At 44.3% G+C, this 16,972-nt stretch overlaps 1 protein-coding gene across 1 annotated transcript in view; it reads right to left on the bottom strand.

The window, feature by feature from the left end:
• LOC310782249 (uncharacterized protein) overlaps positions 1–16,526 on the bottom strand; it is a gene marked incomplete at its 5' end in the record, with an annotated part of 42,154 nt that extends 25,628 nt beyond the window's left edge. The window contains 5 exons of the mRNA XM_083642930.1: positions 825–1,010; positions 3,232–3,362; positions 5,837–6,564; positions 11,139–11,327; positions 16,491–16,526. Coding sequence (XP_083499056.1) covers positions 825–1,010; positions 3,232–3,362; positions 5,837–6,564; positions 11,139–11,327; positions 16,491–16,526 — 1,270 coding nt within the window. The remainder of the gene's footprint in view (positions 1–824; positions 1,011–3,231; positions 3,363–5,836; positions 6,565–11,138; positions 11,328–16,490) is intronic.
• Between the last annotated feature and the right edge of the window lie 446 nt (positions 16,527–16,972).

Here is a 16,972-nt window from a genome sequence, read left to right as displayed (position 1 = left end):
CGAAACGGCATTTACTCGCATGTTTGCATCAACATTGGATGGAATCTCACCGTGTGAATTTGTGAATTCACGTTTCATGTGAATGCCCAGTTAGTGTTTTCAGTAACACTTTACAATAAGGGTCACTAAATTAACCGTTAGCCAATGCTTAATAAACATTAATAAGCACTAACCATGAGTTAAGGTTTACTAACTGAGTTACTCTAACCCTACTCACCATTAACTAACCCCAAACGATTAAATATTGCATACATTAATACCTAGTTAACATAAACACCATTAGTAAATTATTACTAGCCACATTAGTTAAGTAAGGGTTAGTTGATACCATCGACAGTAAATAAAATGGACGAAGTCTACCGTTGTTTTTTGGACCCGTTTGGAAGCCTAGTAAAAACTACAAATTTGAGGCCTTAACTCCAGGAGGACTGTCTAACATTATAATTCATGATTTTATATAGAAATGTCTGGAAGCCCAAAAATGTCTCTTTTTTGCTTCACGATGGGATTTCTTTTTTACACACAATAATATGGGATCAAAATCAATGTTGTGGCTAAGAATTTACATATCCCAGACTGGGATCAGCCGCCCCCAAACTTGCAATTAAAGGGTTACAATTCTGAAAAGGGGTGATCTCTGATCAGGACTGAAGTCGGTTACAAGATTTATTACACAAAAGAATTATAATATATTAATAAAAGATATTCACACTTTTATCCTAAGGACTTCTTTTTTTATAGCTCTAACTGTAAATGTGTGACAAAATGTATTAGAGTACACAAAGCTGTTAGCGTGTGGGGGGAAAGTGTGAGAAGTAAGATACCGATGCGCTCCAGGAAGTGGTGCTGTGCCCGGATCTTCCGGATGTGTCGTTCCTGGTCCTCATAGCGTTGTGGGAACATCAGCTGTTCGGCTGAGCTGATGCCTGTCAGAGCCAGGAAGTCAGCAACGTTCTGTCTGATTTGCCCGTTCTCCTGCACAGTGCACCGCCCAGGGCGGAGGGCAACTCCTGGAGGAGGAGGAAAGGAGAAGACTACATTTTAGACTAGAGTCTAAATGTAATCCAAGTTCCAGATGACATTAGACCCTGTGCACCACAGACCTGAACCAGCTGGATGGATTTCTCTTCCAGCTTTACGAGCCAAAACAGGAACCTCATCTGTTTTTAGAGTGCTGTGAGTTCTGGACCTGTCCAGGACCAGTTCAGTTCTGGATCTGAACTTCAGTTCTGGATCTGTTCTGGGCCCGTTCAGAACCATTGGGCCCTATTCTCCCACAAGCCTTCGGCGCTAAAACGGGCCTTAAACGCAAAAAAACGTGCCTTGCGCCTGTTTTGGGACGATATCAATATGGCTTTAGGCTGCCAAATGCGCTTTAGGCCGAATGGGCGTGGCGCAGTCCCAGAATGGGCCAAAGTGGGCGTGTCGGCCTTAAATCTCGGCGTACTGCTATCTTCGCACCTGCCGTAAATTTAGCGCTTTGCGCCTTTGAAAACCAGGCCTATTCAGTGCGCCAGTGCTCTTCTGCTGCCTCTCCCCTGTCACCCTTCTCTGTCTCTCTCTGAAACCAGGCCTATTCAGTGCGCCAGTGCTCTTCTGCCGCTTCTCTGTCACCCTTCTCTCTCTCTCTCTGACTCCCTCGCTCAGACAGACACAACACATAGCAGCACCCAGCTTCCCATAGGAAATAGCAGTTGTAAGTTTACTGCCTGTGAATGTCCCTGTCCCAGCATGCAATTGGGTCCTCCATTTCGCTACTAAATAGCAACCAAATGAGCCGAAATAGATATAAAAGGTAGATCTAAAATAATGTGTAATGGTAAGACAACCTGCAATTGTACAACATTTAAATATTGGACCAAATAAAACATCGAAATGAAACACCACCCTATGTGAAACATATATGTCCTCTTGAGCCTATATATACCCTGTGTGGATTTAACGTGATTTAGATAAGTGACAGCGGAACGCGCTTCGGAAGCTTCTACTGTCATCTGCTATACTGTGATGTCCGCTCCAATAACTTGGCCCTACTCCACATTTAGTTTTACAATAAAAACACATTTATGCAATGACTTTAAATAATGTAGGCTATATTTATGTGCATCATCCTTCCTGCAGCAGGCGAGAGAAAATGATATCTTTCTGGACAAACTTTCACCAATCTAATAGGCTATATTTTTCTAGCTGATGCGTTTAGAACATTATTTTCACTTTGATCTTGCTATAGTGTAGCGTATTTACATGCTTGCAGTATTGAAACTGCAGTTAGATTGGTTTGAGAAGCATAATAATATGGAATAATAGCCTATAATGCAGACAGACCGACTGGATGAAGGGAGGGGGGGGGGGGGGGCAGAGCGTTTGGCTTTCGTCTGGTTTTGCGGGATCACTGGAATTGGAGCTAAAAAGGCAAGCGTGCGATTCGTTTATTGCAGTTATCCAATGAGCATGACGGTGCATAATTTTACGCTTAAAAGGCGTGGTTGTAATGGTTGAGGCTGCGTCTAGCGCCAGCACGACGATATCAAGTGCGCTGGTCCACGCCCACTGATTTGAGCTGCGCCAGGCGTTCGGCCTAGAAACAGCGCCGATGCAACGATAGGGACCATTAACTGTATAATAGATGGCCGACGCGTCTCCACTTCCTACTGCTATGCAAAAGCGAAGCCAAAATATCTGGTTTCCGTGAGCAGCCATCTTGATTGTCAAGATGCATTGGTCTGCGCAGTAGAGCTTTTAAGACTTTTTAAAGACAATTATGAATGCAATTTAAGACCTTTTTCACGCCTATATTGGCAAAAAAGTATCTAGGGGGAAAAAAGTATGCTCACGATGTGAAATGTTTTAAGAAAATCGTGTAAAAAAATGCATTTACATTTCAAAAGTCGTAAAAGTGGTCCACGTTTGTGAGGATTATGCTGCTAAACACAAATTACCACTCCCATAAATATACTTTATTTCATGCATTTAACCGAAATCCCAATTCTAAAACTCCATTTGCTTTTCCCCTTACGAATCGAAGTGCTACTCTGGACTCATTCCTGCCTGTGGTACTCTATTTAAGACATTTTAAGGCCTAACATTCAGATGATTGGATTTTAGACTTTAAGATGGCGTGGAAACCCTGCCTACAGGTCTCCTACATTCCCTCCTGAACTGTATTCCCGCATGGGGAATAGTGAGTGAATGAATGAGTGAACTGTTCCGAACACGGCGCAGGTCTCCTACCTTTCTTCTTGAACTCCTTGAAGCGCTCCAGGTCGTAGCGCAGCAGCTTTTTGATCTGGTCTGCAGACTTGTTCCTGACGTTTGGGACAAACTCCTCCAGTTCTGTCAGAGCCTTCCACTTAATAGCATCTCTGTGTACAGAGGACATGCCGGGTCACACAGGGTCAACTCATATTAACACAGTACTACTAACACAGTACCAACACAGTATTAACACAGTACTACTAACACACTACCAACACAGTATTAACACAGTGCTACTAACACAGTACCAACACAGTATTAACACAGTACTACTAACACAGTACCAACACAGTATTAACACAGTACTACTAACACAGTACCAACACAGTATTAACATTATGAATAGTATGCAGCTGGACGTTACATTAACGTATCATTGCTGCTTCTCTTACCAGAATATTTGACTCTATTCCTTTTACTTTATATCATTCTCTTTAATATCGTGCACCTTTTGGATCGTAAATTCCTATTCATCATATAGGACCTTCTAATTTGTGTGTTGTATATATTGGATGGACTGCAGTTTTACATTTGTTTTTGTCATTTAATCTTTTATATTTTTTTGTCTTTTTGTGACCGCAACGCTGCATACTTGCACTACGTCAAATTCCTCGTATGTGATCCGATTACCTACTGTGGCAATAAAAGTGACTCTCATTCTCAAATATGATTGTAAAATTCCGATAATAGTCGCCGATTAGGGCTGCTCAATCGTCCCTATTTTCATATCGTCCAATTGTGCTCATTAGAGATTGGCGATAGATGATCAAATCGCCATCATCTATTAATTGTCTAGTCATTTTAATTATTATTTTTGATAAAGACCTATTCCTATTTAATGGCATTAATAATTCCGAGGGGGAAAACAATCAATCATATTATTGAATACAGCGGGCCTGTAGATCAAGCGTAGATGATGCATTTATAAGAGAAAAGATGAAAGAGAGACCGACCATGCATGCATTCTGAAGCCGCCTCGCGCTCGCTGAAACTCTTCATGACTTTTGTCCTGCCGTCTTGATTTTCCTGTTCATTTTGGATGATTTAACACCGGCTGTGAGGTCATGTATCTGTTGCACTCTTCATGGAAAGTAGCTGCTCAGGCTGGAGTCAACTTTTGAACGAGATCGCCATGTTATTCACAGGTGCGTGTACGGCTGCAGAGAGAACACGGCAAACAACACAACCACTTCCGTTTCTAGCCTTAAAATTAAAAGCACACAGTGCAAAATAAACTTAAATCACTCATAGGCTTAACTACGAGGAACCTCCATAAAATAGCTTACACACCAAGAAGACTGGTTGTAATGTTACGATTACATATGGAGTGAAACTAGTCTAAAAGCATTACTCAAAAGTTATATTAACAGTTATATTAATTTTGAAAGGCCGCTGCGGAAAACATACTTTTACATTCTTGCTGACTTGACAGTGCTCGTTGAGGAAACAGGAGAGGAGCAGAGGAGAGCTGTAACGTTAAGCACAGCTCCGCCCACCTCGTGGCTGATTCATCTCTAACTGCACAGTAGGGGGGGGCAGTTTCTAGATATTTTTATAACGTCGAGTGCTGTAACGTTGCGCACGGCTTTCCCCCTCACTCGCGCTGATTAACAGAGCACTGCGAGAAACATCTATTAAGTGTACACTAGGACGCAGCTTCTAGATATTATTTTTTACAACGTCTTATGGTAGTAAATTAGTTAAAAACGCCTTAAATATCGCTGTAGAAAAGACAATTGGCGATCACTCCCTTCGATCGTCAATATATGATTTGATCGCAGATTGCAGCAGCCCCATCACCGATTGCAAAAAATTATTGATGACGCGAAACAAAAACACGCAAGTTATTTCTCAGCGGAGTTGGTGTCATGGTCGCACGCTAACTGCTAAAACATGTCGGCGGTGTGGAACTATTACAGAGTGTGTGAGACAGATCCAACACATGCTGTCTGTAATGCAGGATAAAATACCTTGTGGGGGAGCATGGTAGGATAATTCAGTTTAAAGCGATACGCACGCCAACATTTTGAGAGTTTAGGCCATTTTGCCAATATTAAAACTAGAATGTGCACGGCTCTATATTCAATCTGCGTGCAGTACAAACTGCGGTAGAGCCCTCACTGCGACTTAACTTTAGCGTTACAATGGCAGTCTATGGAACAGCTGCCTAGTTCAGTCGCCCAAAATACACATTCCAACAGCGCCAGAAACACTCACATGTACATGCTGTGACTCGTGTACTCGCCACGCCATGAAATAATCATCCAAAGTTACGTGAAACGGTTTTTCATAGCAAATCCACACACCAATAACTATCAAAGAGTAACTGAACTAACAGAGTATAACCAAAGTTATTTCCTCATTTGCCATGAGGCGCGCATGCGCTGTGTGCAGTCATCAGTACAGCGCATGCGCGCTGCACACAGCGCATGTGCCTCATGGCAAACGAGGAAGTAACCTCATTTGAATTTTCGTATTTCCGCTTGTGACGATTATCTTGTTGATCACAAAGGTCTTAGTTTCATAAACTTTTGTTTGTTGAATACTGTCTGGATTGTGATTGGTCAGCAGAAGAACTCACTGCTCTTCCTGGTTGTTCTCGTTTTTCTTCTTCTTCTTATTATTGACAGTCTCTAATTCCTGTGAGTCTGGCGTTACCGTGGCAACACCCTCCTCTTTCTTCTTCTTCTTCTTCTTCTTCTTCTTCTCTTTGACAGTCTCTACTTCCTGTGAGTCTGGCCTTACCACAACGACACGCTCCTCTTTCTTCTTCTTCTTCTTTTTGACAGTCTCTACTTCCTGTGAGTCTGGCCTTACCACAACGACACGCTCCTCTTTCTTCTTCTTCTTCTTTTTGACAGTCTCTACTTCCTGTGAGTCTGTCGTTACCATGACGACATGCTCCTCTTTCTTCTTCTTCTTCTTTTTGACAGTCTCTACTTCTTGTGCGTCTGTCGGTACCATGACGACATCCTCCTCTGTCTTCTTCTTCTTCTTTTTGACAGTCTCTACTTCCTGTGAGTCTGTCGTTACCATGACGACATGCTCCTCTTTCTTCTTCTTCTTCTTTTTGACAGTCTCTACTTCTTGTGCGTCTGTCGGTACCATGACGACATCCTCCTCTGTCTTCTTCTTCTTCTTCTTCTTTTTGACAGTCTCTACTTCCTGTGAGTCTGTCGTTACCATGACGACATGCTCCTCTTTCTTCTTCTTCTTTTCCGTATTGCTGGTTTCCCCGGTGACCTCCTCCTCCTGTCTCTGTCTCTTCCTCTTCTTCTCCTCTCTCCTGACACCAGCCTCCTCTGGTCTCTATGGGGTTAAATCACAAGTTTCATCATGATACAATATTATATTGGTTCTTTGGAAAACAATACGATATTTGCTGATATCAAGAAGTCTGCTACAATACCATTTCCATTCCATTCAATTCAGGGGTCTGAGATTGAGATGAGACAATATGATATGTAAGGGTTAATGCACAACGAGGTGTACATTATCAGAAATTATTGTACGACGCGGAGGCGTTGCTTCCGCGAAGTACATTAATTTCGGATAATGGACACCTCGAAGTGCATTAACTCGCTTATACCATGGTCACTTGCCAAAGAAACAAAACAAGACAATTAATTTATATTTTCATGCGTTTTGCAATAAAAAAAAATCATTACCTTGGATATGAGTTAAAGGTAAAGGTAAAGTCCCACTGATTGTCACACAATGTGTGAAATTTGTTCTCCGCATTTGACCCATCCCCTGGGGGAGCGGTGAGCGGCAGCAGCGCCGCGCTCGGGAATCATACAGTGATCTAACCCCCCAATTCCAACCCTTTGATGCTGAGTGCCAAGCAGGGAGGCAAATGGGTCCCATTTTTATAGTCTTTGGTATGACTCGGCCGGGGATCGAACACACAACCTCCCAGTCTCAGGGCGGACACTCAAACCACAAGGCCACTGAGCTGGTCTCGGTTGACACACAGGAGTTGGTCTCGGAGTTGAGAACCGGCGAGACAAAATAGTCCCCTCAGCTGCTCAAGATTATCATTGAAGAAAATGGCCGCTGGCAGAATTTCTAGACCATAAGCTAACTAATAATTTGGCCAATTGTATGTAACATACAAAATAAAGCAAACAGCAATGTCTAAGAATGCAACGCCATGTAACTGGCTCCTTAAACTCGCATTCCAGGGAATTACGTTAACGTCTGCGGGTCTTATAAGATGTAAATGGTGTGTGCCGCGCTCAGAGTTGACTGAAAACCATCTGAAGCTTTCTATGTTGGAGTCCAGGTATGTTTTGTACAAGAAAGTCTCTCAGGGTGTTGCTGTTAACTGCCCATTTCATTGTTTTCTTTTTGTTGATCTCATCTTTCTCCTCTTCGATTTGTGTCAGTGATAGAGGCAGCGCACGCTCTTGCAAAGCGCCTGACAGAGGGTTTGACAGTTGACAGCTGAGAGCCGGCTTCTGTCAGCTGAGAACATCAGCAGATCTCCGAAAACGACTGATTTCTAAATAGCTGTTATTTTGATAAACTGAATAAATCTAAATACCGTAAATTTCGGACTATAAGCCGCGGCTTTTCCCCCGTTTTTTGGCCCTGCGGCTTATATAACGGTGCGGCTTATCCATGGATTTTATCAGCTAACGGCCGCTCGGGGACCTCCAAAATCTATGGATGTTGGTATGAGGCAGAACGAGAGCAAGACAGACATTACGAGAGCGAGACCCTGATTGGATGATGTTGCAAAAAATGTGCCTCGCGACCTGATTGGAGCACTGTGCCACTACGCTCTCTCAGCCACTACTGTAAAACACCCTCCCTCCTCCCTCGCTCCGGGGGGAAAATGGCAGCGATTGAGCCTGAAAGACAGTCTGAATGAAATTGAATGTAACATTCCCAATTCTATGTATTACATTCTAAAAAACTAACGGCAACATTTTGGAAGGCTAAGCCACACAACTAGCTCGTTGTAATCTAACATCATGCTTCAAAAGATGGAGAACTGGCTGTGTTACGACGATGGCGGCGAGAAGAAGAAGTAAAGAAGGAAATCGAGCAGCAGCACGTAACCTTGGCATCAGGGTGTTGACACAGAGAGCAGACGGCCGAGGTGTGTCCACCGTTCAGATCCGACTGAAGGCCAAAACAGTCGCCACCGAAATGAAAATTGAACATTTTAGAGGTGGACCATCCTGGTGTTTCAGATTTATGAGACGAAAGGGACTGTCCGTCAGGGCGCGGACGACTGTGTGTCAGCAACTCCCTCCCGACTACCAGGAGAAAATTACAAACTTCGGCGAATTCACACAAAGAAAGATCAAGGAATATTCCATCGGACCGGAGCAGATCATAAATATGGATGAAGTGCCTTTGACGTTCGACCTGCCTCTCACTAGGACTGTTAACAAGAAAGGTGAATCGTCCATCACGTTGAGAACCACAGGTCACGAGAGAACGAATTTCACTTGTGTTCTTGGCTGCACAGCATCTGGAGTAAAGCTCCCGCCGATGGTGATTTTTAAGCGTCTCACAATGCCAAAAGAAAAGATCCCCAGCGGGATATGCTTGTTTTGTTGAAATGTTAATAAATGGGAGCTTCCCCAAACAGCCATCTCTTTCCCGACAATCCCCTCTGTGCACGAACCCTTACATATGGTAATTAAACATCAAAACACCCGCGGCTTATAGTCCGGTGCGGCTTATAACAAACAGGCAATTTTGCTGCTGCGGCTTATACTCAGGTGCGCCTTATAGTGCGGAAATTACGGTAGTTACTTTGACTGACTCTATTTTTTCCTAAACTTATAAAAGTGCCATATTAACCCTTAACGGTGGTATAGAGCTCAAATGGCTCTGTCGAGACCATGGCGCATTGATATGAATGGTGAACAGACCAGACCATTTGCCTGGAACTACTTAGCTACATGTACATTATCACAAATTAATGGACTCCCTGCAGCCAATCAGAATTCAGTATTCACCCAGACCATGGTATAAGCCCATTTAACAACTACGTCGATTCCTAGTCGCTAGCTCGACCGCTGCTCGGCCTCGCCCGCCCTGCAGCTCACCGAGCTGGCCCTCGCATATGCAGCTTGGCCGCTGTGCTGCATCACCCGCCGCTCAGCTGCTGCGTGGCCTCGCCTGCCCTATTGACGCGTGCAATGTCTCCCTCTCTCCCTCAGTACCTCTCTCTCTCCCTCATTCTCCCCACCCCCTCTCTCTCTCTCTCTCCCTATCCCTCCCTCTCTCTCCTGTGTGTGTGTGTGTGTCACTGATGACATCATCAGTGATGTCACAATGATGTCACATCATCACTGATGACATCATCACTGAACTATAGCCTCAGGGCAATCAGCCTTAGGGCAATTAGGGCAAATAATATGCCCTAATTAAAAAAAACGGCTCCGTCAGGTCACCCGCACGGTGAGATTTGGTTAGGTCAGAGCTATGGAATATTACATCATCCATCTTTGCTCAGTACATCTGCCTTTATTTATTTATTTTCAGAATTTTCCCCATTTTATCCCCAATTGTACTTGGCCAATATCCCCCCCCTGCTGCCCCGGTCGCTGCTCCACCCTCTGCCGATCTGGGGAGAGCCGTAGACTAGCACCATGCTTCCTCAGACACATGCAGTTGCCAGCCGCTTATTTCCACCTGACAGCGGGGAGCTTCAACGGCAGGACGTAGCATGTGGGAGGATCACGCTATTCCCTCCAGTTCCCCTCCGCACCGACCAGGCGCCCAGACCGACCAGAGGAGGCGCTAGTGCAGCCACCAGGACACATACCCCCAATCCGTCTTCCCACCTGCAGACACAGCCATTCGTGCCTGTATGGATGTCCAACCAAGCCGGAGAGGTGCGAACCTGCGACCCTCGTGTTGGTAGGTAGGCAGGCAGGAAATCTACTGCTACACTACCCGGACGCCCCACATCTGCCTTTCTTACCCCCAGGAGGTGTATAAAGGTTAAGAACTTTTTTAAAGCAGCTACGAGCAAGATTTTCGATTGTTATTAAACAGTCTAAATTTAATATCGATGCATCACATCTTACCTAATAGTAGACAAGACCAACGCAGAGTAGTCTCGCTTGAACCCCGAGTGAATCGGCCAGTGTTGTCTTGACGATTAGTCTGTCTGTGGCCGCGGGGCAGATCAGGAAGTGAAATGAAACGGTTTGCAGCAGCCACTTCGGCCATAACCACAAAATAACTTCCAAAAAACCTGTTAGAATATAACGAGAGATGTTCGCGAGAGTAGCAAGCCCCTGCATGGCATTCTCCTTGTTTATGGTCTGTTGCTAGGCAGAGCGAAACGGCGGAAGGCAGGCAGCTGCCCTGAACCGTTTCGTTTCACTTCCGGGTTTATCCGGCCGGCCGGTAGACAGAGAGAGAGAGAGAGAGAGCCCCCTGGTGACGCGAGGTTAGACAGACACAGACTCTATACTCATCAAGAGAGCAATCTCCGATTCACACGGCTTTGGTCTCAGCTACTATTATAGGTAAGATGTGATGCATCAATATTGTAATTATACTGTTTAATAACAATCGAAAATCTTGCTCGTAGCTGCTTTAAATATATATATTTTTAATTATCGGCTATCGTATCGGTTATCCGCCATTATTGGTTATCGTATCGGCTGAAAGAATACATATTGTGCATCTCAATAATATAAGGTGGCGGCGGCACACAATTGTTCACCTGTGCAGGCTCAGAACGGCGCGCAAAGCGTGGCACTAGAAACGAGTGCACATAGTGTGCTAATTTCTAGTCCCTATTAAAGATATGTATACATGTTTTCACTTTTCGATTCGATATCAATCAATGTAATGATACAACGATCTAGATCAATGTATGGTTGCACCCCGACTGTTTTCATCACCTGTTTGCTTTTCTCAGGACTGGCTGTCTGTCTGACCTGAGGGGGAGGAGCCTCCGAGTCCTCTCTCCTCCTCTTCTTCTTCTTCTTCTTCTCTTGTATCTGCGGTGTGTCTGTGTGGACGGGAGCAGGGAGGTCACTCCTCTTCCTCTTCCTCTCCTCCATGGCTCTGATGGGGACTCGCTCAGGCTCCTGGATATCAAACAGGTTGAATCACAGAGTTAGAACAGCTGTGCAGCAGAGGCGTCCTCCATACACTAGAGTACAAAGGCCGAGGGCTGTTACACTGTATGTCAGCAATCATGGACAGTGTTGGGGACTTTAAGGTGGCTTTCACATGTAAGCCGTTTGGTCCGCTTTAAACGCGCCAGAGTTCGTTTCCTCAGATAGTCCGCTTCGTTTCGGGTGGTGTGAAAGCGCAAACGAACTCTGGGGCGGAACAAACAGGCAAACTCTGGTCCGCTTGAAAACGTGGGTCTCGGTTCGCTTGTAAGTGAACCCTGGCGCAGTTCGTTTGTTGTGTGAAAGCAAACCTGACTAAACACAAGAGCGCCAGTGCATCGTAGAAGACGGTAGAAGGGAGCAAAATAAACACTGCGGTGCGCAGACGTGTACAGTACCTGTGCGCCGCATGACGTACGTCGTCATAACAACACATCGTTTCTCAACAGCTGGCTTGCCTTCTCATTTGGTACGTAGGCTACTCGTTAGGGATGGGCATTTCTAGCAAAAACACTATTCGAAATTCGCTGGCCAAAGTCTACTTTTAATCGAAATTCAAAAAAAATAAAAAAAAAATGTTAAAAATTGTGAGTGAAATGTTGCATTGTCTCCCCTGATTCTAAGTCTAAGGCTTTATTAATTAATATAAAAAGCTTCTGCTGTGGATTTTTAGCTCAAACAAGCATTGCACCACTGAAGTAAAGAACATGTTACATGACATAGGCATTTTCGAAAATAAAAAACAGTTTTGACAATCATGAGTGGTTCATTAAATATTTAGTAGGCTCAGGTCTGAGTGCCAAAGGGGTGCCAAAATCACCCCCTCTCCCTCTTCATGGGATTTCATCCGCCATTCATTTTTCCATAAACCTTGCTTAAAATGCTTATAAAATTGTTTTACTTGCTCAAACCAAGCGATTCGACTATACATAGAATCAGGGGAGACAATGCAACATTTCACTCACAAAAAAAAATCGAATTTCGACTTTCAATAATAAAGGTCGACCTTGATAATAACAACGATTATTCGAAAATTCGATGCCCATCCCTACTACTCGTCTCATCTACAGAATGAAATGTTCAACAGCTTGCTGCCTCATCTGCTACTCATAGTGGGCACATTCTTACACATTTCTCACATATTTTTGATAGTAACACTAAACCAGAAATCCCAATATCGCAGCTGTTGCTCCATGGTTTGTTTTGCGGATTGACTTGTGTTGTTCAATCAGTGTTCAGTCAGCCCTCAGCCAGGCTAGAAGGCTGCTGAAGAGAGATTTCTCTTCTCTATTCTGTCCAATAGACGAGTGACTGTTTCGACCACGTGACATTGTTTAGAAAGTTTGGTGCGCTTGGGAAAATTGCATGTGTGAAAGCGATAGAGAGAAGGAGCCAGCACTCAAAAATGTCCTTTGAGGGTTTTATTCCTGTTTCAAACAATGCAACAACGTACGCGTTTCAGCAAGAAGCCTTCGTCAGCGTGGAAAGCGAACCAGACCAAATGAAAATCGCAACAATGTTGCAACTTCACCCCCCTGAATCGCACAGAGTCCACCAGCTTATATGTGAAAGCGACCTAAGGGTGGTTTCACATCAGTAAGCATTTTAGTTTGGGTATGTCGTTTTCAGCGTTTTCTTCTGAAATAGGTGGATTTTTAAGAGGTCAAACTGGAAGAAAAGGTAAGAATACATCATTGCTAATCATATGTTACCTGTAGCTAGGGCTGGGCGATATATCGAATATACTCGATGTATCGCGGCTTGTGCCACGTGAGATGTAGAAATGACTATATCGCGAACATTCGAGTATAATTGTCACGCATTGTTTATAACTTAAGCCGCCGGCATGACTCGCTTCACGTTTCCTCTTGCCAGCTCTCCCTCTCAAGCGAGAGCTCTGTCACACTCAAAAGGGAGGGGGAATCACATGGATACGTCAAACGCGTCAAACCGCGTCAGACACACCCGTCCTTAACCTATGTCTTAACCTATGTGCGATTCGAAATCACCCGTCCGCACCAACCAACCCAAGCAAGCAGGCGCAGTTAGCGAAACATGGCCGCCTCCAGTGTAGCTGTTGACAGTTTCAAATGATAACAAAACAACCACTATTGCGATTTGCAATACATGTCCCGCAAGGTTTCTGAGATTAAAGGAAAGTCTGAGCTGGCGTTACGCTAAACCAAACGTGGGGATGAGGCAGCGGATTTGTTTAGCGTTAACGTTAGCTGTTGTGGTCGGGGCTAACGTTAGCTAGCTGGTTAGGCTACCTAGTTGCAGGGCAGCGCTCCACAAGCTTGTTGTGACCAAAATCCCCGCATTTAAAGCACTTCATACTCCCAGAGCTGGCGTAAACCATAGAGAACCTCATGCATTACTCAAAATGAAACGTCCAGGGTTTGTCTCCAAAAGCAACTAACGCTAATACGTTACATGCAAGCTAACGTAGCTAGCTGCAGGGCAGTCATGATCTATAAGGAAAACGAATGCGCACATAGCCTACATACTGTAAAAGTCAACATCACATACGTGTATTTTCTTTAATCTAGACTAGAGGCATCATTTTTCAGTCAAAAGTGAAACGACACATATGATGGCGTATACAGTGAGGCTTTCCCCACTATAGAACTGGCCCCAATGCAAAATTCAGACCGCTTATATGTTGCCGTCATGCCAATAAAGCCACAGAGTCTAAATGTAATTTTTTATGTTTTATCTGCAGACTAAGCAGCTAGGCTTTCGGTTCTATAAAAGCCATTATTTTTTGTATTGACTATTGAGTGATACTTTACTAAAACAATCATATTCAGAAGTGTTGTTTGTGTTCACAGTGATGTCAGATTTGCGTAGGTCAGAGCTATGGAATATTAAATCATCCATCTTTGCTCACTATCTGCCCTTTCTTCTTCTTTTTTACCCCAGGTGTGCATAAAATACAGGTTAAGAACTTATGGAAAAGTCATGGAAATCCATTGGTCAAAATGTGTATGAACCCTGAAGGGTTAAATTGAGCATTTATGAGAGATTTCAAAAATATCGAGATATATATCGTGTATCGCGATATAGCCGAAAAACATCGCGATATTCTTTAGAGGCCATATCGCCCAGCCCTACCTGTAGCCAAGCTTGCATTTCGGGTCATTCCGTTTGATTGACCGGTCATAGAAACATGGTTGGTGCAGGGACTTTACAGCAATATCGAGATTATAGGCTATAACCTGCTATCAATTGTTTTTTAAAGAGCGTGGTGTAGGGATGCCACGGTGTGAACATTTTCACACCGAATAATAAGCACGTGACCTCACCGGTATAACCGGTTTCACCGGGAAATGTAAACAATAGGATTGTTAGTTCCTACTAGTGCATGTTGTTCCCGGGAACAATAACAGTGAGACACCAGTCGGATATCCATAGCAGCTAGACTAGAGCGAACGTTACGTTATATGTATGTTGATAATACAAGTTTTAAAGTAAGCAAGAGTCTATGCTTTAACCGTCCATTCTGTAGGTTCATAGAGACAAGACGCACGCTGCTGCTGTTTAAAGTACTAACGTTAGCATGGACGCTCACAGTCATACAACACTGGCTGCATCTGACTCGAGACAACTTTTCAGACGCCCGTGGAGACAATCTTTCTCAAAAGAAACTAACGTTGGCGACACACCTGGAGACTTTTTCTGACATGGGATTAACAATACCAGCACGCAGCAGTAAGCAGGCAATGACTGAATGCTGGTAAGTCCTCCCTCCTGTTAGAATTGATGCTAAGTTAGCATCGACTTTTCGCAGTGGAAAAAAAGGCACATTTCCAGAGATGGCCCGCAGTGACAACAGTATGCACACGCATGCAGGCTTAGCTAAGGGTCTTACCTACATGTGTATGAGGAGCGCATCATTTGTGTTCATAAGATGTATAGCGTTAACGTTAGTTAACGTTAGTTGCGTTAACGTTAGTTGCTGGTCTAACCATAACAGCGGAGCCACACTGCAGCCGAGAGGGAGCGCTTGTAATTTACACCGGCGCACGCTGAAACTGCAGAGTTTTCCTTTCAATTCTTATGAGGAGGGCATCATTTGTGTTCATAAGATGTATAGCGTTAACTCACGTTAGTTGCTGGTCTAACCATAACAGCGGAGCCACACTGCAGCCGAGAGGGAGCGCTTGTAATTTACACCGGCGCACGCTGAAACTGCAGAGTTTTCCTTTCAATTCTTCCTCCATAAAAACAAAAGGTGTTACCGGTGGGCACGTTATGTAATCGGTGTATCCCCCAACACCGTGTAACACCGGTAACACCTAAAATCGCGGCAAGCCTAGCGTGGTGCAGGTAATTTGGCTGCATTACATTTCTGCATTTGTGCCAATCAAGTTGCAATACCATTCCGGAAGTGTGGGGGGCATTAGTGAGACTCACTAATGCCCCCCACACTTGTGAGTAAACAGTGAGTCGTATTTCCGGGTTGCTCCAGATGAATGATTTTTGGTTTTTCAAAGAGATAAAAATCGATTTTATGCAACAATTTGGAAGTGGCAACTATATTTATTTAGAAGAAGAGGATGTTAGGCGTCGGATAGCGTCTTCACTTCAAGTTTCTGGCTCAGGTAAGGGCTGCTTTTAAGACCTAGATGCGAGAGCGGCGCGGCGGTTTGATTATATAATGCGTCGTGGGTCCCCGGGCGCTAATGCTCAGTATGAGCGAGAAACCCCTGCTAGCAGGCTAGCTGTGCCCTTCACGGCACAGCGAGTATAAAACAAGCTTTTAGGCTCCTTCCAGCTTTGTGGGCAAATCTGCTTCCTGCCTGGTGCTGTCATCTTGGTTCAGTTGTGTCTTTGTAAATAGCTTGTTTAGTCACGTTACCTCATTGGTTTCTTCCTTGTTTCCCTTACAATATTGTCTGAAGAACTGCATTTTAACCCGAGTGTTGCCAACTTGCCAGCAGCATAGTGCTTTCTCTTGATCTCTCACTGCTGTTGTCTCACCGTTACTCTCTTCTTTCTTAACCCATTCATTGTTTTGATCACTCTCCACATTTGACTAGTTTGTCTCCTCATCCTGCTGAGTAACTTAATAACCTCCAAACATGATTTATTACTCTGATTTTAACGGTTTAGAAAGAGAGCGTGACTCACCCAGCCCGCAGCAGCACGTTCAAACGTAGACGGCATGCTTCCCTGTGTTTACTTCCTATGTGCTAAGTGCGCATGCGCCCACTACCACAGAGAGCAGCAAGGAACCGATAAAGAAGGAGAAGACATCACTGGAACCCACCAAGCCCCCAGGAATAGCGCTGGGCTGTGAAGCCATTTGAACATGGTGGCGAAGCTCTGTATTGCAAGTCACGTGACGCCATGCAGCCCAGAAAGGAAAATTCCCATCCACTTGCATGGGAACCCCGGCAGCTGTTAAACCCAGGGGAATTTTTTCCGGGTGTCATTCAAAATATAAAACGACTCTTTTAATTATCAAAAAAAAAAATATGGGGCATTTTTTCTTCAGAAGCCACTAAGAGCCGTATACGGGTGTATTTTCTTCATCTACATCTACATCCATGGAGGGTGGGAGACGTCATGGAATACGTCATGCACACATGCGCACTTCGCCATGGGCCGCA

The sequence above is a fragment of the Poromitra crassiceps genome, assembly GCF_964638095.1.
Source record: "Poromitra crassiceps genome assembly, chromosome: 9".
In the NCBI taxonomy this organism is placed as follows: domain Eukaryota; kingdom Metazoa; phylum Chordata; class Actinopteri; order Beryciformes; family Melamphaidae; genus Poromitra; species Poromitra crassiceps.
The sequence above is the reverse complement of the archived record's forward strand: the minus strand, read 5'-3'. Positions and strand labels throughout refer to the sequence as shown.